The sequence below is a fragment of the Gallus gallus genome, chromosome 10 (genome assembly GCF_016699485.2).
Source record: "Gallus gallus isolate bGalGal1 chromosome 10, bGalGal1.mat.broiler.GRCg7b, whole genome shotgun sequence".
Taxonomy (NCBI): domain Eukaryota; kingdom Metazoa; phylum Chordata; class Aves; order Galliformes; family Phasianidae; genus Gallus; species Gallus gallus.
In genome coordinates this window covers 18124033-18147296 of record NC_052541.1, presented here as the reverse complement: position 1 = coordinate 18147296, position 23264 = coordinate 18124033, and the positions used below count along the sequence as shown (strand labels likewise).

General features: G+C 35.6%; 1 protein-coding gene across 13 annotated transcripts in view; it reads left to right on the top strand.

Annotated features, from left to right (window-relative positions):
• The window catches only part of DENND4A (DENN domain containing 4A), a 47854-nt gene that overhangs the window by 13194 nt on the left and 11396 nt on the right, over window positions 1-23264 (top strand). For all 13 annotated transcript variants that reach the window (XM_015292247.4, XM_015292246.4, XM_046899168.1 and 10 more), the window contains 19 exons: window positions 545-794; window positions 2189-2258; window positions 3005-3174; window positions 3795-4033; window positions 5552-5618; window positions 8362-8420; window positions 9028-9172; window positions 9762-9937; window positions 11279-11376; window positions 13128-13346; window positions 13584-13729; window positions 16744-16877; window positions 17756-17891; window positions 18616-18822; window positions 18926-19054; window positions 19319-19463; window positions 20206-20325; window positions 20873-21013; window positions 21959-23046. In XM_015292247.4, coding sequence (XP_015147733.2) covers window positions 545-794; window positions 2189-2258; window positions 3005-3174; window positions 3795-4033; window positions 5552-5618; window positions 8362-8420; window positions 9028-9172; window positions 9762-9937; window positions 11279-11376; window positions 13128-13346; window positions 13584-13729; window positions 16744-16877; window positions 17756-17891; window positions 18616-18822; window positions 18926-19054; window positions 19319-19463; window positions 20206-20325; window positions 20873-21013; window positions 21959-23046 — 3739 coding nt within the window. The remainder of the gene's footprint in view (window positions 1-544; window positions 795-2188; window positions 2259-3004; window positions 3175-3794; window positions 4034-5551; window positions 5619-8361; window positions 8421-9027; window positions 9173-9761; window positions 9938-11278; window positions 11377-13127; window positions 13347-13583; window positions 13730-16743; window positions 16878-17755; window positions 17892-18615; window positions 18823-18925; window positions 19055-19318; window positions 19464-20205; window positions 20326-20872; window positions 21014-21958; window positions 23047-23264) is intronic.

Here is a 23264-nt window from a genome sequence, read left to right as displayed (position 1 = left end):
ACTTTCTTGTTAGAAGGTGAAACTCTCAACTGAAAGATACTCCTTGACTTGAGGATGCTGTCACCTGCTACTGTAGAAACGATGCATGCTGAGTGGAATTTAGTGACACCTGTAATCTTCTGCATTTTGGAGTTTCCAAAGCAGTTTATAACTTCCAATGTGTACATTTTTTGGTGGAACGAAATGATTAAGCAATTTCATAAATGCAGAAAGAGCCGTATGGCATTCATAGGGTTGGGCAACAGAGCTTTTCAAAGGCCTGAAAATAACACTTGTGCAGTAAACATTAGAACTTTAGAAAGCAATTATACTGGTGAAGAACTAATCTAGTTTAATCACAGTTTTTTTCTGTTAAAATGCAGTTTGTTATAATGCTGGCTGAGAGCTAAAATATACTTCACTAAAAATATTTTGATCGGGTGAGACGAGCTGCTGCTAAACTTGTACTATTCAGTTAGAATTATTATATATAGTATTTGAAATGCTGGTGGAGAGGGGAAATAATTATGTGCATTCTGACTCTTGTTCATTCTGTTTTAATTAGGGTTTTATACGATGGGAAAGAAAGAGTAAAGCAAGGTTGTGAAATAATTCAAGCTACTCCCTATGGCCGGCCTGCTAATATTAGTGGCAATGCCTCATCACAACGGGTGTTTATCACTTACCGAAGAGCATCTGAAAACATGACACAAAACACGTTGGCTGTTACAGATATATGTATAATCATACCAAGTAAAGGAGAAACCCCTCCACACACGTTCTGCAAGGTTGACAAGAATCTTAATAATAGTATGGTAAGATATATAATTTGAGTTTTGAAACTTGATATTCAACAGTGTGACTTGTGTGGAGTATTTGTGATGGTTTCTGGAGTACCTGGTTTTCATAAGCACTCTCCAAAGATAAGTCATATCTTGGAAGAATTCAAGGATTGTTTTCTTGTTCCTGCTTGAAATAAAGTTGTGTCGAAGTCCTGGGGCAAATAGTCTTTTTATTATTAATAGTATTTTTATTAGTGCTGACAGACAAATACTGACTTAGGATTAGTCCTTAGAACCTATTGCATTGCCATATATGTAACTGGAAAGTCTACAGTCTGATTTACTGTTGTGATGGGAATTCTATGTCTAAGAGCTATATTTTCTTTTGTTTTTACACTCTCCCATTACCTGCAGCACTGCTTTGTGTCATTCTCTTGTCATTTCACAAGCATTTTTTAAGGAGAAAATTTCTTATAAACAATATTGTATACTGCTGACTGTAACCTTGTTTAAAACCATTTTAATGGTTCCAAAGATGGAGTATCTGAAAACACACAGAGATTGCAACACTCTGCGTGCAGAACTTAATGTTAAGTGTCTCCTAGTTGAATCTGCAGCCCTATTTTTATACGGTCCACATAAGTCATCATGCTGTTGAGGACGGTGACTGCATGTGTGAGTAGTATTATGCAAAAAGGATCATGGAAACAATCTGTACTTGCTTTTGAATAAATGCCTGTGGGCATTAACAAATGGATTTTTCAGTTCTACTGGCTCCTGTATTGACAGGGTTATGGGAGTGCTGTGTTATGTCCATTGTTATATCTTTCTGCCATATCAAAAAGCTGTGTGTGCACATGCCTCTTTTTCCTAATCTGTGGCCTTCATGCTTACTTTATTCTCATGTCCAGAAACTGAGAACATTAAAAATATTTTAAAATGTTATCACAGTCAAAAAGGAAATCATTGTTAGTATGTTGAAAGAAGCTATGACATTAGAGTATTAAATCACAGAACAAGGAATGTCTTGAAGGTTGACTTGATTAAAATGGAGGCACAAATATTTATAAACGTGACAGTTGTACTTGCAGGACTGTAGTTGTGTTAATGAACATTTTGGAGAAGAGTTGATAGTTTTCATGTTTCAATGTATAAACTGGTTTTGTTTTAGAGCTCCAACTGAGCCTTGCCATGGACCGTTTATTTTGAGGCTGGCACAGTACTTTCAGTTACCTTTTTCTGGCTGTTGTTGGAGAGGATAATGTAACAGGCCACAAATTTCTGTATCTCAACATTCTACATTTATAATGATGTCTTTTAGAACAAGGAAAAGGAGACTCTCGCATTATTTTGCTGTATCCTTTTCTTTGATGTATTATGATTCTATATTTTAATATGTAACCCCAGTAACTTCTTTTGTTTTACAGTGGGGCTCAGCTGTGTATCTGTGTTACAAAAAGTCCGTGGCAAAAACTAACACCATATCGTACAAAGCTGGTATGTATCTACTGTTTAGTATTTTCTATCCTCAGTTCAGGATGTACAGGCTTATTTGTAATGTAATACACTTTTCTGTCTAGGAATTATTCCACATAGACACAGTCCCGATGTTATCCAAAAGCGATTCTTTCCCTGAAGAGTTCTTAAAATAGTATTCTAAAACAAGCTTTAGAGTTATGTCTCACTACTCTCCTTGTTAAAATGTTTTTAATTGGAAGCTTAGTTGTGTTTTTTGTAGTTTTTCTACAAACTTTTTCATCTCCTACCTCTATTTTTATTGCTGATAAATGCTTTTCAAGAATAAGAGTGTATATATTTACATAAGAAAATACCACAAAAAAAGATGTGTTTTCATGATTACTCTTTTTAAAAACATTCTGAAGAATAATATGGACTTCCAATCTGCCCTAAACACCAGTGTTATTGAGTTTTTTAAGTATTTTTGGATTGTGTATCACCTTATTTAGATTTGCTACGGCTCTGGTGAAATGTGTTGTGTTTTTTAAACCCTCGATTACTTTTAAGTGAGAGACACAAACATGATTCACACTTGAGCTTTAGTGCACACGTACCCCTTTGAAGTGGTGCTCTCTGTAAACAGTGGCAGTTCGGATATTATGTAAAGATGCATCATAAATTCATAAATATATACAGTGCTTCTGGGCATATTTTTATGGAATGAGCTGTATGGTTTTTTCCTACCGTTGCTTACATGACTGTCTCTTTACCAATTGTCTTTAAAGGTTTAATATGCAGATATCCTGAAGAGGATTATGAATCATTCCCGTTACCAGAATCTGTGCCTCTTTTCTGCCTGCCTATGGGTGCAACGATTGAATGTTGGCCATCTAACAGTAAATACCCTCTCCCAGTTTTTTCTACATTTGTACTAACTGGAGCTTCTGCAGAGAAGGTAACTTGTGTTAAAAATTTGGTTATATGTCTATTCAGGTTATCTACAGAAATATCCATTATCAAATTTGGACCTATTCTTTTGGACTTAAAAGCAAATCTTGCATTTTTTTTTTTCTCTGTTGGACTGTTGACTGTAGAAAGCTGTCCTTTAGTTTTCCATCTGGTTAGCCTTTGAACCAACAGCTATAGAAATCCTGACTGCACAGACATGCAACTATACTATGCTTTTTTATTGCAAGCATGTAAACAACCTTGAATGTATATACTTGTCCTATAAAGTAAATTGGATGTCAGAGAAGTACAGCTTTGAGCTGTTTATAAAGGAGTGCTAGAATAGCTTAAAAGGCAATTGTAGGAGCAGTTTTCCTGTGAATAATTATTTATTTCTCCTCACTTAAATCATTTCTTAAATTAATCTTTCTCATATGACATTGAGTTTAAATAAATAATAGACAGTCTGGGTTTTCACAGCCATAAGTAAACTCCAGAGTAAATTGCTTTAAAAGATGGTGCGTTAATGTAACTTCTGAAACAGTAACATAAACTTGACTACCTTGCATGTTTGCTTTGAAGACTTAGGGAAATGCACTGACTTCAAATCAACTATGTTGCTTACAGGTATATGGTGCTGCTATTCAGTTCTATGAACCGTATCCTGAAGAGAATCTTACAGAGAAACAGAAGTCTCAATTGGGATTAGCAGCTGTTGAGGGAAAGTCAGACTCGTGCAGAACAGTCCAAACAAACAAGTGCATTTGTCTGCTCTCTCACTGGCCTTTCTTTGATGCTTTCAAGAAGTTTCTTACCTTTCTGTATCGTTACTCCATTTCTGGTCCACATGTCCTACCTATTGAGAAGTAAGTAACTTCAAAAACCAATAAATCATTTCTGCTGATGAGTGCACTTCTGTTGCTTAAAACTTTCTTGTAATATCCCTTTGATCTTAGTCATCAAACATTAATTGTAATGATTATAGGAGATCAAATCCTTTTCTCTGTTGATGAAACGCATCAGATTTTACATCATGAAAAACTCAAGAATTTTATTTCTGATTTAAATGCCTGCAAATGTGTATCTGAGAACTTTTCATTTTTAAGGGCTTCGGGCCCCTAAGCATAGTAATTAGAAGTAAAGTCATAATTTTATTCTTAATGGTACATACATAAAGTCAGAGAATTACATATAGTTTTGCATTTTTCACGTGTCTGTTTGTGGTGTAATGAGGCAGTAATGCAGATTGTTTGAATTGGTATGCTCTTCTACTATTTGTAATTAATAAACAACTTCCTTCTCACATGAAGGACTTCAGATTTTAAAATGCAGAGGAAATCCTTCCATTCAGGGAAGAATTATCTGTAATTAATATAATATTGTTAAACACTTCTAGGCTAAAGAAACTTTTTAATACACTAGACATCAAATGCAGTATTTGTTTTTTATTATTTAATACATCAGGTTTTTTCTACTTAATCTCAACTTGTATGAGACTTTGATTAAATATTTTTTGTGCTTGTTTATCCATTTCATTTTTCCACTTTGTATCTACTAGTTTTAAAATTCTAATAGTGTAAACTTACGTACAAATATACAGTTTTGAATCAGAAAGGTATGAAACAAATCTTCTGCATAAATCAGTGTTTCCCCAAATTTACCTGGAAGTTGGTTGTGTGAATCCTTATAATGGTAAGCACTGGAGAAATCACAATGAAGTACGTAGCATGCAGTTTGGTAGACTGCCTGTTTCTGTCTGGTTTTCTCCTGACTGCATATAGTTTCCTTTTAATCTGAAAGCATGTGTTAATGTTGAACTCCTCCTGTGCTTTTGGAGCTTTTTTTTAAAACTTTAGTCAATTTATAAAACAGAATTTATTCAACTTTTTAAAGCACTTCTTTGTAACACACAGAAAAAAATTAAACATTTTTTAAATCACAGAATTCACATACCCATACTTACAGACTGAAGAAAATAAATGAAGTTAATGATTCTCCCTGTTACTTTTTTTTCCAAACAACTGCAGTTCTTGTCACTGAGTTATAGTGCTACTCCAAACCTGACTCAGACATGATTGTAAAATGGAATTGTGATACTCAAGCCTCAATATTTCTACTTTACAATATATTATAAAAATGGCTCCGTGTCATATTTCAGCCACTAAACAAGTTTCCAGTCAGAATCATGATCCAGCCTGCCGTTTTGGTTGTCACTACTGGACAAATAGGTTCTGAAGGTCACATTAGCCCTGTGGGATTTGGAGGCCCTTTGCTTTTGGTCTTCTGAACAAGCGTGGACCATTTTTATATTATTAGTAATTTTTGTCTTGAGGTAAAATGGCTTAAGCTTATTTCTACTAAATCAGATAATTTTTTTCTTCTAGACACATTTCTCATTTCATGCATAAAGTTCCTTTTCCATCCCCTCAGAGGCCAAGAATTCTGGTGCAGGTAAGTGTGAAACTTCTTAATAGCTGTGTCTGAGTGAAGGCAAAATAGCTGTTGAACAGATTGTAGTGAATGGAAAATGTAATTTGTATGTTTTTTTAAATGTTCGGGACACTTTTTCCTAAATTCTTAGACTTAATTTCTACAGATTTCTTATGTGCTCTGTTTCCACCTTAGTTCAAGACTTAAGTGAGATATTACAGCATACCATTTAGTAACTTCAGAACTTAATTTAATTTTATTTTATTGAGCATGTGCAGAAGTTAATGAAAAGCTATTCAAAGTTGGCATCTGGTTTGTTGGTGGTTGATTTTTTTTTTTGCAATAGCTTTTGAAATGTTTTCTTGCTACAGTATGAAAACAGTGTGTAAAATAATTAACATTAAAACCCAGTGTGAAGAATGTATTCGCAGTGACTCTGAGGTCTTTCAGAGAAATAGTATCTTGGATTATGTCTTTCTGTATTAAAAATCCCCCTTAATGCACTTGGATATTCTAAAGAACTGTCATCTGTTACTGTTATGGAAAAAGGAGTTTGAAAACAATTGCACTGATCCTCTGTCTGACATCCTGTCACTTTTAGTAGTTCAATTCAAAACCCAGTGTTTACATCCTGGTTTGCTGTGTATACACCTTCAGTAAAATATTTATGGTAGGGAACACAAAACACACATTCACAGAGAACTCTGAATGAGCTTAGAGGAAAACATTTGATTATTTTTTTTAGAGTGAAGTGTAGGGAGCTGTATCAAAACCTGCATGGGGTGTATATCCTGCAACAAAAGGGTTTGTGTGAGTGGTGTGAGATTGTCTGACACCATTCTGTTTTCAGACCCTCAATATATCAAGTTAGGACAACTTCAGTAGCTGATAGTACAGATGTAGTATACATAGCTTTTAAGAATTAGCTGTAGTTGATGGAATATGTACTTCATATAAGCTGCTTTCAGGAACTTCTGAATTGTTGGATAGTGCACTGAATAAAACAATGGGATTGTATCAAAGATATTTTCCCCCAAAACTATATGCTTGTATTTTTGAGAAGTACGAGTATTTCATTGAGGAAATAGTAGTCTCTCTCTAATTTTTTGTTATTTAAAACACTGTTTTGGGTTTTTTTTTGCTAAGTAACTAGTATAGCCAATCTAGCCAACTAATATAGCCTTCTGAATATGCACTGCTTTGTCTTGTCTGTATGCTTTCTGGAAAGGAGACTTGGTGTGTTTTAGTAACTACATGTATGTCAGACATCTGAATGTCTGACTTTGGCTCTAATTACTTAGGTAAATGTTCAGGAATATTCCTGACTGCTGATTTCCAGCTGCCATTATTGATAGTTGCTTCTGACCTGCTAGAATCCATTCTCCATGCCCACCTTATCACCCTGACTTTGCTCTTCCTTCTAATGACTGTACTCACAGCCTGGAAACTTGGAGTGCATCAAATAATGCTTTTGTCCCTCTGAAGAATGGAGGCAGAAAGTGTCTCTTCTGCCTGAGGGAAGCACACTTATCTGCTAGTGTGGAAGCACAAAAGCCATAGGACATCAGGCTGATGTTCCTTATTGGGAGCAGTTTGCATGGGTTACCTCAGGCTGAAGAAATGAGTTCTTTGAATTCTTTCAGTGAGCAAGATTATGATGGTAATTGTCACAATATGACTTACATGATGACAAATGTAGCGCTCAAAGTGGTGTGGTCATCCTGATCTGTTGTTGAAGATAAATGTAGCCTTGGCCTGTAAAAGTTCTATTATATGAAGTATGAAAGTATGCAATATCACAAACTTCTTTTAGTGTTGTATGTTTTGCATGGCTATGCAGGCAGTGTTAGGTAACTGTTAGCTTCAGTGTTTGTATTATAAATTCCTCTGATGTTTCTGATTTCTATTTTCCAGTCCCCTGCAGTGGAGTCTAAGCTGAAACATACTCAGAAATGAAACGCTACTAAATAATGTCTAATCTTACAGTTTAATTGTACAAGTTACTGTGCTTTTACACAGTAGATGGACAGTGTGTGGCCACTTACTTTGCAGAGAGGATTAAGCTAGCTGGTATCCTGTTAAGTTGGATTTAGGATGGCTGAAAAGATGTTAGTTGAGTTGTGATAAGTTGATTGCATGTCTGTATTCTTGTTCTCTTTTGAGTCCTTCTGTTCATGCTGAGTATATAAATGGCTTCTCTTGATGTATCACCATAAGAAAGAAACGATAATTAGTAATATCTTCATCTTGAATCTTCAACCAGTATGAATTTCTGACTCTATCAAAGCTGAGCAGTTTCTTCTAGCTAACAGCTTAATTCTCATGTCTTCTGAGGGAAACTTTACTTTATGATACAGTCTGCCATCTGTCCCCTTAATGTATTTTGTCTGTCTCCTTCCTCCTAAATCCAAAAAGAATCCTCTCTGAAAGCATTGTAAGAACAGTGGATCCTCACTTCCTTGAAGACTTACAAGGCTTCATTTTCAGTAGTTAATATATTCACTTTTTTACAGTATTAGCTAGTTTGAATTCCTTTTCTCTATGAATATGTAATGTGCTCAGTTCTGACTGAGAGAAGGGCAGACTTTGCCAGCTTAAAAGGTGCTGATGTGTAGCGCCACATTCTGCTTTTCATAGTACTGTACCAGTGGGCTTTGTAAAGTTTGGTGTAGTTCACATTTTATCTGCGTTCTTTGCTGTTGTTGTGTAGCTTCTAAAGAATAAGTTCAAAATAAAAAGAATGTATTTTATAATCTTTTTCCAGCTGTCTCCGTATGACAACCTAATTCTTAGCCAACCTGTATCATCACCCCTTCCACTGAGGCAAGTAGCAGCGTCTTCTGTTTAATTGTGAGACATGTTTTGACTCAAGTGTTGAAAAGTTTCCATGCTCTGAGTTGCAGTTGTGCAAATGAAGTGTTCTTGACTGGTGCCTTTTGTAATTAGTGTACCTGAAAGTTTTTGGGGGATTAGATCTGTGTCATGACAAGGAGACACACTTAACAATATTTGTGCTGGTTTTGTTTTATTTTGAGATAATTTTAGCAGTTATTGATGCAGAAGATAGATTGTTAAATTTGCTTGCTAGGAATTGGAACCTGAGCTCCCAAGATTGTACATCCTTTGTATTGTAGCGTAATTAGAGGAGTTCTGCAACTCTCTTAACTGCCACGTCATGAAAAGTCATTGTGCGCACATCCTGAGAAGTCTAAACTGACTGAAGAGTTGCAGGACATCATGGTTCTTACTGTTGGAAAGAAACCATTCTACACTGAACAATGAAATGTACCAAGCAGTCTGCTTTGAGGTTGTATTTCAAGTAGAGATTTGCAGATTTAAGCTTATAAAATCATATTCTAATGTCTTCTCTATTATTCTTAGTTTTTTTTCTTGGTCATTTTAACTCACGTGTGTTTATGTTCTCTAACAGTGGAGGCAAATTTTCTACACTACTTCAGAATTTAGGACCTGAAAACGCAGTGACTTTGCTTGTATTTGCTGTGACGGAACATAAAATTCTCATCCATTCATTGCGACCTTCTGTCCTTACCAGTGTGACAGAGGCATTGGTCTCTGTAAGTAACGTGGTTTTAATTAGGCACCTGTAATTGGGAAGAAGAATATTTGAAAGATAAAGCCTAAAATTACAGTAAAGCTGTCAGAGTTCTGAGAGATTACATAAAAATTAGAATCATATTTGAGATCTTTAGCAACATGAATTTTTCTCTCTAATTATATTTCTTAAAGACAACAGACCAAAGATAACTGTTGTGGTGTTTATGTGTAAATATTGTGGGTGAACGTGTCTGGTCATCACAAAGTTCAGCAGTTTCCTGACTTTCCCCACACAGTACTGTATCCTGTCTTGTAGAAAAATGTTAAATGCACATTACTTTCCTTTCTCAATCAGCTCTGTTTTACTGCCTCAACTGTATCCAATTTATTGTTACACTGAAGAGTTTGTTTCTACTAATTAAACAAACTAAAACTTTAGAGAGATGAGCATTCTCTATTTAATAAAATGCTTCTATAATTACAGTAGTAATGCTCTATTACCTTCTACATCAAAAAATGTTGAAGTGGGAATTAGTCAAGTGTGTTTTATACTTGCACAGACTATTATACATGTTTAACCTACATTTTTCTCTCTGCATCTTTTTGAAGATGATATTTCCTTTCCACTGGCCTTGCCCATATATTCCTCTCTGTCCGTTGGCACTGGCAGATGTATTAAGCGCACCATGCCCATTCATAGTGGGAATTGATTCCAGATACTTTGATCTCTATGACCCTCCACCAGATGTTAGCTGTGTTGACCTAGATACCAATACCATTTCTCAGTAAGTACTTATTAATAACTTTTCTTTCACATTGACTTTCTTCTACTCCTTCTTTTCAAAGACACAACTAGGGCATTTTTTTGGTGCAAAACTCGTGGTTCTTTGTTTGCTTCAAACCTGTGAACTTTCTAATATATCATCTTTTCAATGAGAGTGTTAGAAATGATAGCTGTTCTGTGTTCAACATGGAGGTAAAATCCTCATACTGTGTTATTTCTCTTGATTATATTAGAATGTTCCTGCACACATTGTCCCATCTCCTAAAATAACCATATTGAGCTTTGTTTTATTGGTTCCCTAAGGACAATAATCATCTTAGTTTTTCCTGAGCAGTGTTCTTAGTGTTCAATTCTAGCACCTTGTATTGGCATCTACTTGAAAATAATAACAATGGAATTATGCTCCATATTAGCATGAAACATAGGAACTTTATACTGAGAATTAGAAATGTAAAATTACATGAATGAGAGAGTCTTAAGACTTAAAAATCATTCCATCATTAACAAGTGAATATAAATGAATTATATTCTCCTTCAGAACACTGTAGACCACAGTTATACACTGTAATTTTTGGGAACAAATTCAAACTGGACTACAGTAACTTCATTTTTTGTTTTATTAGTTTTTGGTTAAAAGGAACATTTTTATGTTATTTTTCCATTCAGTTACATATTCATTAATAGAAAAAATTTCTTATTACAAATTATTTCTTTTGTTTTACTTTTAGCTGTTTTTCCTTGAGGTTTTCATGGTATACAACAGAATTAACTTGTTTTAAAGGAAGAAGTCAAACTTGCTTAAAATTTTTGTTGCCTTGACTGAGAGAGGGTCTGGAGGCTTCTGGTGCCCTCTGTAGACAAAGAAATGTTATGTTTTTCATAGTGATAATGATATAGTTAAGTCTTGATTTCTGTGCACTAAATGCAACGTGATTATATCAAATTAATTTCAGTATTCTATCAGCATTCTAGTCGTTATCTCTATCCTAGTTTAAGTAGCTACAACTTAGAACATAGCATGTGTAGTGGTTGCTTGTGTGAACGTAGGTGCTTAATTCAATAAATCCCTCTTTCATGTGCTCTAAGCTGAATAATTTCAGTGCTGAACAGCGTGGCTCCATAATGACAATGCTGAAATATGGAACATTGGTTGGATTCCTGTAATTGTAAATCACATTTGACTTTATTTGTTCATTTTCAGTCCTCCTTAGTACTGTTTTAATTGAGCAAATTGTATATGCCCTCACAGTATTCTGATGGGGTAGAAAAATCCTCAGGATTTAGGCCTATATACATACATATTTGCAGTGTATATTCACACATCCTCCTCTTATTTTTCCAGAACTGGAGATAAGAAAGCTATTGCGTGGAAGATCTTGCCGAAGAAACCTTGCAAAAATCTGATGAACACTTTAAATAACTTATATCAGCAACTGGCAGGTGGGGAAGTACAGAATAAGATCGATATTGGATAAAATGGGCCCCATCAACAGATAAAGAGCTGGTTAAATGTGTTCTTAAGTTGTACCATTGTACTAAATGTAATCACAGAACAATATTTTTATACAGAATAGTGCAGTCTGTGCTTTAGGTTCGGAGATTGGCATACACATAGGATCTCTTGAGATGCTGGTGCTCAATAGATATTTCTTTGCATTGGTGTCATCCTTGTTTGAAAAGAAAGAAAGAAAAAAAGCAGAATTGTTAGAAGGAGGGAATAGTGAAGCAAAGTTTGTCATTTTGACAGTTAAGGTAATTTTCATGGTACTTTTTGATGCTGTTTGGCTTTATTCTTGTAAATAATTTTACTGTCTGTGTTTTCCAGTCTTTAAGAAAACAACTAAGAAGTTTTTCTATGATTTTTGTAGCTGCAAGTTCAGTGTGAGGATGTCTGGGTATAACTGACTTAGGAGAGAAAGTACCAGAAATTTTAGGATAGAAATAAGATGAAATTTTTAAGACAAGCTTTGTTGGGTTTTTAACTGTATCGTGGTATTACATTCCTAAGTGGATGTTTCTATGAAAAAATTGCTTGTTGATGGAACCCTCAAATATTGCAGAACAAGGTGTGTTGATCCTTCATCTAAGTAAAAAAAAAAAAACTGATTAGGAATAATAACTGAAATTATCTAAAAACAACACATCTGGAAATATAAACACAAAGGCCAGTTGATGTGCCAGAGCATCATAGCTAGATGGCTTTGTGCAGTAAGAATGCATTCCATCAGCACTCTGATATATCTGTCTTCTTACAAGTTCTTTCCAGACATGTTAGGATGTGCCTTCAGAACAACAATGCATGGCAATTGCAAGATCAGGTGCCTGTGGCTGTTGCAGTCACTAGTGTTTCATTGTCCTGCATAGACTGTGTTGGAACAGAAGTGTACTTATGTATGCTGGACCAAAAAAAAAAATGCGTTACTGATAGATTATGCCAACCTTCTGTTGTTTCAGAACTTTGACATATCTTACTGTTAAGTTCTTTTTAGAGAAAAAAAAAAAAAACAGATAAAACTAAGTTCTCTGTAATTTAGAGAATTAAAGATCAGTACATTCTATTTCTAGCTACAGATTAAGTTACTTAAACATTTTATGGTTGCCTTTGTAGAAGTGAAGCCTTAGCTGGAGTTCTGGTAGCTTTAAGAATGGTGATACAAGTATCTCTTTAAGAATAGAGATTTTTCTGGATATTCTACAGAAATGCCTGCTTTCTGTCTGTGTCCATGTTATAGCATTGTGTTGTGGTTTTGATGGCTGCAGTTCTCACCTGCGTAGTATTTTTGTTTATGTAAATATTTAACACATGCAGCCTGCATTTCAGGAACACTGTGAGATGAAAGGATATGCTAAACAATGTGCATGTCCCATCTATGGTTCTGTCCTTCAAATATGTTTGTTTAAGCAGCTCTTGCCTAATTTTTTATGTTTGTATAAGCAGATTGAGGCTTTTTTTAAGCTCTGTCCATACTGGTTTCCTCTGTTGCTGTAGTAACTAATGTACTGAAAAGGTAAATTTATCTTCCTTTTAGTATTATCTAGAGATCCTTAGTTTGTATAGGGTCAGGCTGAATCCATTGCTGCATATTGACTTTAATAGCTCAGTAAAAGGGAATCTAGTAAAACAAAGACATTTTTTTGTTAACGCTGCAAAAAATTGATACAAAATGTTGTAATGTTTCTGTTGTTCACAGTGCAACAAAGACCGAGAGAAGATGCATTAATGGAGTTAGCAATGAATGACTATGATTTTAATTCTGGGAAGAAATTACATCTGTTAGATTTGGAGATCCAAGAAGCATTTCTTTGTTTCATGGCCTCAATACTAAAAGGTTATAGGTCTTATCTGAGGCCAATAACAGAGGCACCCTCTGAAACAGCCACAGATGCAAGTTCTCTCTTTGAACTACAAGGTAAAGAATCACAGACCTGTTTTATGTATATTACTTAGATTCTCTCTCACTCAAAGAATAAGCACACTTTCAATGTTAGTATTTTGAATGATGGTAGAAATTTTAAGTGCGGAAGAAACTGCGTAGTAGTGGCAGAGATTACAAGAAGGTTATTGCACCCTGGTAGAATATATACTGAATTGTGGTGAAGACTTCTTTGTTTTAGGCATTCTTACATCTTCAGATTTTCTTCTGCAGGTTTCCTCAAAAGTAGAGATCGCTCCCATCAGAAGTTCTATACGTTGATGACCAAAACTCAAATGTTCATTCGTTTCATTGAGGAATGTTCTTTTGTCAGTGATAAGGATGCAAGCCTTGCGTTTTTTGATGACTGTGTGGATAAAGTAAGCGCATCTTTATATGCATGTAGTTGTGTGGGATTTTTCAGTTCTGCTTTTGTTTGTTATCTGACATACTTCATGGCAGAGGGTGTCTGAAATACAAACTTAGTTATGCCTTTTTCTTTTTACTTCCTTTCTTTACCCTAGCTACTGGAGCCTTCCCTTTTCCATTTGTTCGGCTTCGGTTAAAATTCTTTGAAGTCTAAATGTGATATTGTGAGAACAAATCAGCACTGCTAAATTTCACATTTCTTAGCTTTGAAATGCAAACCTGTCCTAAGAAGGGCAGTATTCTGACTGCTAAGTAGCAACTTCAAGGTTCTTAATTAGAGAATTATGTTCTATAGATAAAACTATAAATGTCTTTTTTTTTTTTTAGAATGTATAATAGTTAATGCAGCAGTTTGGGACTGGCGTTAATGAATGGGACAGTAGCTGATACTCAGCAGTCATATATTTTAATTATTATGAACAGAAGTGTTTATTAGGAAGGTCTACATTAGTATAGTGTTGAGTACTACGAGAAAATAATGTTCTACGAAGTATATTAATTTTGGAAAATTCACCATATTTGCAAAGAGGATCTGCAAGACTGTTTTGATTCCACCTGTGAACATTCTTAAAAACAATAACATCGGTTTTCAGAAGAACTGAAACCTATGATTTCATTTCTGTTTGTTTCTCTTGTAACATGAAATAAATCGTTATGACTACAATAAGAAATTCCACACCTACTTGTTTCCTTACTGGCTGCGTGTAGGTAGCATTCTATTCTGGGACACTGATGTTTAGGTAATGCAAATGTTGTCTAGGATTTCCTGCAAAGTAGGTCACCCACTGTTTGTTCCACAGAATTAATACCAAAGGTTGTTATCTCTCAGGAAATAAAGTGCAAAAGGGCTAAAGTGAGTTCACATTTGAAAAACAAATCTGAATGTGGTTAAGTTTAAGTTTGAGCTGAATATAAAAGAGTGGTGTAATACTGTCTAGTACTCTTTATATATTTTAGTTTCAATAATTTATTAGTAGGAGTTCTCAAAAGCGTGCTTCAGCTCTAAAGCATGAGCTTATAAATTGAAATTCTAACACTTACGTAATATTCACTCTGATTAACCTGAAGTTCAGTTACATACTGAAAGGTTTTTAATGCTTGTTACATCTTAGTTTTCATTGTGTTACAGGTTGTCTCTGACTGATGTTACATAAGGCTGTTATTCAAAATGGATGAAGTGTCAGATTGTTGTTTCATTTTGTGGAATAGTTTGTGAGGATGTTGTTATTGGTGTGTTACCCAAAGTTAACATGCCTTGAAATTCAAATAGGTTGTCTGAAAGAGTAGTGCTTAGGTTGATGATGCCACTGTGAAGGTTGCAACTAATATGTTGGTGCTTTCACCCTTTTAGAAGAAGGTTAAGTAGGTGTTTGCACAGCTGAAGCAGAGACTCATCTGTTCTAATGCCAGTCGTTTTGCTAGTTGATGCTGTGGACAGCTTCCTTCCAGTATGAGAAATGCTCATGACAGTGCTGTGAGAATAAATCTTACATAACACTCTTCTCAGATTTCTATTTCTGTCAGTGAGGAGTTCTCTGATTTATTAAGGGGACACCAAGTTCTATGCCAGTGCTATGTTTGATGCAGTGAGAATACTGGATGTAGGATTTGCCATGGTTTTAGAATTTGCTTGTGAAACTAGCTTTTAATTAACATGAGGAAAGGGGTTCTCGTGTGAGAGTTGGTTGAACAACAATACATTTGCTTCATCTTCTTTCCTGATTCTTTTATATCTCTCATTTCTGCTATTGTGCTTACAGTAGAGAAAGAGTCCTTAAGAGTTAGACATTTAGCCATGATGTTTCATCTTGACTGGCCAGATATTAAACTTGAATGATTACATTCGAGTGACTATTTACTTACATATTAATGCCTTTCTCTATGTGACCCATTATGTGAAAAGTTGTTCTTGTGAGTGATATCATGAATTGAATTATGATAGGATACTTCTTCACAGGTAGTTATAAACCACTGAGTTGAGACAAATCTTATGTACCGTGAAATTAGTTACCTATAAAATATTATCTAAGCCCTGTGTAATTTCACTTGTAAGAATATTTTAAGCTGAAGAGTCATCTGTTATACGTGTTATTTTATCTTATAGACAGCAACAGAGGAGATTCTTAATTACTTATTGTGTCTGCTGAGAGGCGTGGACTTAATTGTCTCACAGGTTTTCATTTTTCCATCAACTCAAATGATTTCAATTCAGTATATATTTAAGCTACTGACTTTACTGTATTTCACTGCTGAAACTTATGATTTTTACATCTTTAGAAGGATTGCCGAGTGAGAATTCATTTATTACTACTTTTCATGAGCCATATGTTCTTGTTACTTGGCTGATTAGATTTGCTAATACTTTCCATCTGTCTCATGCAGTAAAATATGTAATTAAGAAGCACCTCTTTGTATGTTTATCAAAATTTAAATATTTAAAATTGTACTGAAACTGTTTGATATTTCCACCTCTCCAGAGAAGGTGGAGAGAGAACTGTAGATCTTTTTCTTTTAACTGTGTATCTTCTGTTGCTAAATTGCTAAGGGATGAAGAACATTCATCTTGGGGTTCCACTGGCTGCTTATTCATTTCCTTTAAATACTGTTTGTTGTAATTTGACTTTCATTTAGCCACTTAAATAATAACTGTAAACATAAATTCGGACGATATTTGGGGTGAACATTTGGGCTGTCAGTGTTGGAATAAAAAACATTATGTACACTAGGAAGGAAATCGTTTTTGATAGTGTCAGGTGGGGGGATATGTCTCATCCCACTAGCAGAAGCAGCACTTAGGAGATATTGGAGTTGACAGATGTAATACTTTTCTTAGTATAATTTCACAAGGCATCCTTATTTCTTGAGTGCAGGACTTTGATGCTGATACCAACTTTGCATTGCACAGCTGTAATGGCAGAAGATACCCTAATACTCACAAATCCTCCTTTTAATGTAACTTCTCCAGGTAGATACAGACAAAACTGGGGAAACACGGCTTATAGAGCTGGATGAGTCATACAAGAGTGAACATACAGTTTTCATTACACCACCAGAGATCCCTCATCTGCCAAATGGCGAAGAGCACCCTCTGCAATACAGGTGACTTAAGGACACAATGGGATACTAGCTGATAACATCTCATAACTTCCTTTTTGTTGTTAGCTTCGACATTCTTGTAATAGTTATGAAATATAGATTTTGCTTGTTCCTTTTTACTTAGCTTGAGTAAAAACATGTATGTGAAATGCCTTATGTGCCAGCTCTTTTGAAGTTTCAGTGACTTTGTGTTTGTTCATGTGTGATGCGCATAAGCTGTAATGCCTGATGAAGCTGGCTGTATGTTCATATTACATTGTCCTAGCTACTGACAATTCTGAAAATTAGAATGGAAATTAATGGACTCAGTCTGTCCACCTACTGCTTCTGCTGATAATGATACAGTCTATGGATACTGTTTTGAAAGAGTACATCTCAGAGAATCACTGAAAATTGGTGTTAGTAATTTATTAATTACTTCAAATGAGTTTGTGTATTGTTTTCTTCATTTATTCAGAGAAATATTTCTAATCTAATTTAACTTCTCAGTTTAATAAAAATCAATATAAAGAATATCAGTCTCTGCCCTATGATGCTCACTAGGGACAATGCCACAGATTTTTGGATTAACTGGAATCCATACTAATACATTTGGCATTAATTAAAGAAAATGCTATTGAAGCAAACATAGTTTGCAATTTTAGTTGCTTGCATTGATATAACATTTTGAGACTGGTTTTTTTTCTGTGCTTACTCTCATGAAATCATGCAGATGGTTTAGTTAAACCACTTTGTCAAGAGTGTCTTTTGAAGTTTTATTTCTGTATTTAATATTTCCTGTGTAGCTTCTAGTGCAACCACATAATTCATTTATTTTGCTATCATATAGTATGTTTACTTTGGAACTGCCTTGCATGAGTTAAATGATATTTCTTTTACAGCTATAATGGGTTTCCAGTATTAAAACTAGAATTGTTTGAACGACCTGAAGGACTTCTCACAATACCAAATAACAAACTGTCCTCAAAAGCCAGTAGTCCCAACAGCCCATCACCGATGTTCAGAAGAACTAAACAGGTACTTGCAGGTATTTGTACAGTATGAGCTACTTTGGAAAGTGTCAGGTGGCAGCCTTCATTCTTTTTTACTTGGCTGCCAAGACTGACTGGAAGAATCTGCAGCCTAACTGGTTGTTCAGAAAGAGTAGTGAAGTATTGGCACAGGCTGCACAGGAGGTGTTGAAGTCACCATCCCTGGAGGTGTTCAAGAAAAGGGTAGATGTGGCACTGAGGGCCATAGTCTACAGTGGTCACAGGCATGGGTTGATGGTTGGACTAGGTGATCTTAGTTGTCTTTCCAACCATAATAATTCTATAATTCTTCGCTGATAGGGTAGCTGCACTAGCAGGGACTTTTTGGGTATGTTTACTTGTGTTTATTGTTCTGGCATACACCATATTGTATAGGGCTCCTGGGCACAGATGATCACTTGCTGTACTGTTTCTATACTTTCATTGTTCCTTGTACTGCTCTCCATGAGCATGAACTGATGGTCTTCTACATCCACTTCTCGTTTGTTTCTCACTGTCCAGGACTTCAGGACAGTCTCTAACCTTCTCATATCTTATAAAAAACTTGCAGCTTAGGAGGGGAATATTGTCCCTCAGCATACTCTCATTTTCTGTTCTGCTTTATTGAAGATGTTGTTCATGCTAGCATTGTGGTGACTAGTGTTTGGTTTTAACATGTAGACTTGTGTAATGTCTGTAATTACAGAAATAATTGTTTCGATTCTTTACAGGAAATTAAATCTGCACATAAAATTGCCAAGAAGTACTCATCCATACCACAGATGTGGTCCAGGTGTTTGTTACGTCACTGCTATGGTCTTTGGTTTATCTGCCTCCCTGCATATGTGAAAGTGTGCCATTCAAAAGTCAGGGCCCTGAGAACTGCGTATGATGTTCTGCAAAAAATGCATACAAAAAAGATAGATCCACCTGATGAGGTAACATAAGTCAACATCACCATTTCAGAAATAGCCCCCAGTTTTAATGAATGGAGTATGGTTTTGACTATAGAAATATAATACTAAATATGTGTATTTTCAGGTTTGCTACCGAGTTCTCATGCAGCTGTGTGGACAGTATGGTCAGCCAGTGTTAGCCGTGAGAGTGCTTTTTGAAATGCAGAAAGCTGGTGTTGACCCTAATGCCATTACTTATGGCTACTATAATAAGGTAAGCATTTTTGAAGGAGGGAGGGAGGGAGGAATGCTTTTTTATCCAGACAAATCCAGACAAATAGAAGCAAACAATCTTCAGTTGAGATGCTTTTCTCGTAACTAGAAGAAATTAAAGACAGAATAATTGCTAATTTTGCCTGTTTGGGTTTAGAAGTCTACTTCATAACTGCTGACATAACCTAGTTTGAAGTGAAGTCAATGATTCACAATTGACTCTTCCTTAAGATGATTATATTTCACTTGGATATTTCCAAAATAGGCAGTTTTAGAGAGTACGTGGCCTTCAAGCAATCGAGGTGGTTATTTCCTATGGATGAAGATAAGAAACGTTGTTTTAGGAATTGCACAGTTCAAAAGAGCATTGAAAAAACTGCCGACAAGTTCATCACATACAGCTCTTCCTGGTACAGTATTCTCACACTTCTCTTTTATATCCTCACTGGTAGGAAAATCACATTTCAGAAACATTCTTCCCATCTTTGTTCATTTGCTTTATTTTGGTGCTCATGTTTTAGGACAACCTGGAAGAGGAATTGCCATGATAGTGTGAAATAGATTTCATTTGTGAAGACATTCGGTCAGATTATTAGTAATGCTTGGGTCAGTGTTGCCTAGGAGCTTGCAGTTAGTTACTTGAATTTTTGCAGAGGATTTCATGGGTGGTGTTGGATATTTTTATTTTGACCTTACTTTGTAAGTATAGTTGTGGTTCCTTCTGCAGTTTATTATTTTTCTTCACTTGCTAGAATAAAACTATGAGAACTACGTGCATTAATTTTGAAAAAGCATTGTACTCTAAAATGAAACCACGCTTAGATTTCTCTCAGTTTTTTGAAAGGATGTGACATTTAAGTGAAGAAATAAGGCGATAGAATTAATGCTGAGCAGTGCTTTAGTACAGAACTTCAAAGTAATGTTGCAAATTACCCCTTTAATTTCATTGCATAGAACATCATTTCAATGTTTATACAGTAAAAGTAATTCAATCGCTTTTCTTTTTTTGGTGCTAAAATGTTCACTGTTAATTGGAATGTACTTGATAAAAGACCTTTGAATTACTTTGGATATTCAATTTATTCTGTTTAACAATGTCAAGCTTTTTAATAACATAATCGTCTTTATTCTGGCGTTGTCTTGTTATGACAGGAGGACTTTCAGACTTGGGCAGCAACACGTCATTCAAAGATGAAACCAGGCAAGGGAAAACCTGTCTTCAAGATATACAAGAACAAAAAGAGGACAAGAGAGAGAGTGATTCCAGTTCTTGTACGTATCTTATGAATAAGATATCTAGTTCACAGTGGATAAATGGGGATTTCAACCAAGCTAAGCGGAGCAGCTGATTGTTTTACATTGAATGTATTCGAAAATGCTGATTTATGCCTATGCCTGAAGTTCTTTTATCTAAATGTAATTTTCTGGATGTCTGTTGGTTTTACTTCTAAAGTTATTATTTTCTCTTCTCAATTTCAATAAGTGATAATGGTAATAGAAGAGCCTAATGATAATTACAACATAATGTTTTTGTTTCAAAAAATTAAAATTGCTTGGTAGGCATGTAGGCATAATCTACAGGAAAGCCTCTTTTACCAGTCTGTTTTCTTTCTAAATCACTTAAGAAGTGAATGGCAGATCTGTGAGATCATGTCTAAATTATTTGTCTCTGCCCAGGTAGATATCAGTGTATGTATTATGGGATATATATACAACAAGCTGCCATTTAATCTTCCGTAAAGTGTCTAATAGGTATTGGAAACTTGAGTTTTAAATTAAGTTGCTCTGATTTGAAAGATCTGTTCTTTTCTACGCACAGTGTCTGAAGTGGAAAGTGCAAAAGGGAGTGGTGACTGCCTACCTAAACTCAATTATCATAACTCTAATAATGACAAAGGCACTTCTAGCATAGTGCGGCTCAATGGTACCATTGACAACACAGTGGCAGAAGCTAGCACTGGTAAGTGGAAAAGAAATTTTGATTCTTTTATAGGCTTGTTTCTATGTATTCATTTTTAACAAGACTTGTATATGGCATCTCTGAACTTTTTTGTCCACATAACTTTCAGTTCTTTATTGGTGCAATGGCAGTGGCTGGTACAGTTCATGGGAGTGAGTTTAGGTTAGAGTCTGCATGTGCTTTTTCAAGGAGATACCTGAGTAGTCTGCATTTCCAGATTTCTTTTTCTTCTTTGCCCTTTTTTCTTCAGCTAACATCTGTTTACAAAAATAGGAGTCTGCTGTTCGTTTATTTTACTGCTTTTTTTCTTACAACCTCTATTAACTATTAAATTACTTCAGAATGCAGAAGATGTTTCTGCGCAGTATAGCTGAAAGAAGCTTTTAAAGTCTCTAGTAGTGTCAAATATGATAATACTGTCATTTGGACTTGAAATACTGTAGTTGTCATATAAACAGAGTCTTTTTGTCCTGGCAAAACAATGGATTTTTCTGACAGCAATTCCTGTTGTTGGCTCTCTCTCTAATGCATCAGGTCAGAAAGTGTTTCAATTTTGCTGTTTGTTACATACCTGTGCTGTTAGTAGCTTTCAGACCTCTTAATAACAGTGTACTTCTCCAGAAAAGGAGCTTAAATATATCTGAGACTTTTGTTGACGGTGCCTCTCTAAGTATGCTTGAGCTGTATTATTTGTCTCCCTTTAAATGTGTTTTGTCATCTTTCCCTTTGATGGAAAAGCAATACTGAGATGATTTTTTTTAACAACGTATTTTAAAAGTCATAACCCTGGTGAACTCTGCTTTTCAATCACCACCACAATTCACAGTGAATTCCATCTCTTAGTATCGTGATCTGTTTGAAAAATGAAGCGAACTTGCATTCTTCAGTAATGTTTAGCTTTCTTGTATAGAAGAAAATAATGTACTTTGTTCATCTGTTTTCCAGAGAGCTCTGTAGGATTGCTGTTTACGTCATCTTTTGATGATGCCAATGAAGCAGAAGTTATAAAAAGTAAATCCCTAAGAAGGAGACATAAAAGTGCAGCAGAACCTGATGTAAGGGAGATTCCATGGGAGAGCAGGAACCGTAACCTGAGTGGAGATGGCTTAGTGGGACTCATGATCAATAGAATAAATCAGGAAGCAAACCCTGGAGAAATGGTTGAAAAACTAGGAGCTGATGCCAAAATCCTATCCAGTGCATTACAGAAAAGCATAAGGCCAAAAACTCTTAATATCAGATCTTCTTCTTTAGGATCTAAGAGAGAAAGTCTGGAGAAAGAATCTAGTGATGAAGATGCAGCTTTTGACTGCAGTTTTACAGATAAAACAGAGTCTCCAGTTATCTTTGATCTGGAAGACTTAGATGCTGAGCCTGAAACATCTACAACAGTGAAGACTTCCAGTGAAAAATCTAGAAGACTGCAAAGAAAGAGCAGCTTTCCAGTGAAGCCAGTTGAAAAGACAGATGTTGAAACAGGATTTGATCCACTGTCCCTGCTGGTTGCTGAGACAGAGCAGCAGAAAGAAGATGAAGAAGAGGATGATGATAGAAGTGCTTCAACTCCATCTGCACGGCGAGACTTAGCTGAAGAAATAGTCATGTATATGAACAACATGAGCAGCCCTTTGTCAAGTCGTGCCCCAAGCATTGAGTTGCAAAAACCCTTTGATGACAGAAATGTTAATAAAAAGAGCCCAACAGTAATCCAAGCTTGTAGGAGGTCCAGCCTTCCCCCAAACTCCCCAAGGCCATCCAGTCTTATCAAATCCAAGAGTTATCACTCAAAAGCTGAAGAGAGATCAAGAGACAGGCTTTGGTCCTCGCCAGCCTATTCCCCACACAGTCCCGCGAAGGAGCAGGAGGGAACTGGTGCCCTACCACTTGTGTCTTCCCCATCCTTCAACTTGGATACGCTGTTAACACCGAAGTTTGATGTTCTAAAAAGTAGCATGTTTTCTGCTGGAAAAGGGGTTGCAGAGAAGGCTAGCAAGTGGTACTCAAAATTTGCAATGTATGCTGCATCCTCAAAGGTAAATTTTTGTCATTACTCCTTGTTTTAGGTTTTGTGGAGAATAGAAAATGCAATTCATTTAAATAAATGAAAAACTTTTGTAGATCTTTAATCCCAGAATCCTATGTGGTGAATCCACCATTTGAATGACATACACCCTGGTAAAAAGTTGTTTTAATCATGTTTAAATTGCCAGTGCCCTAATTTTATGGTCCTGAATCAAACAGTTATTCTATA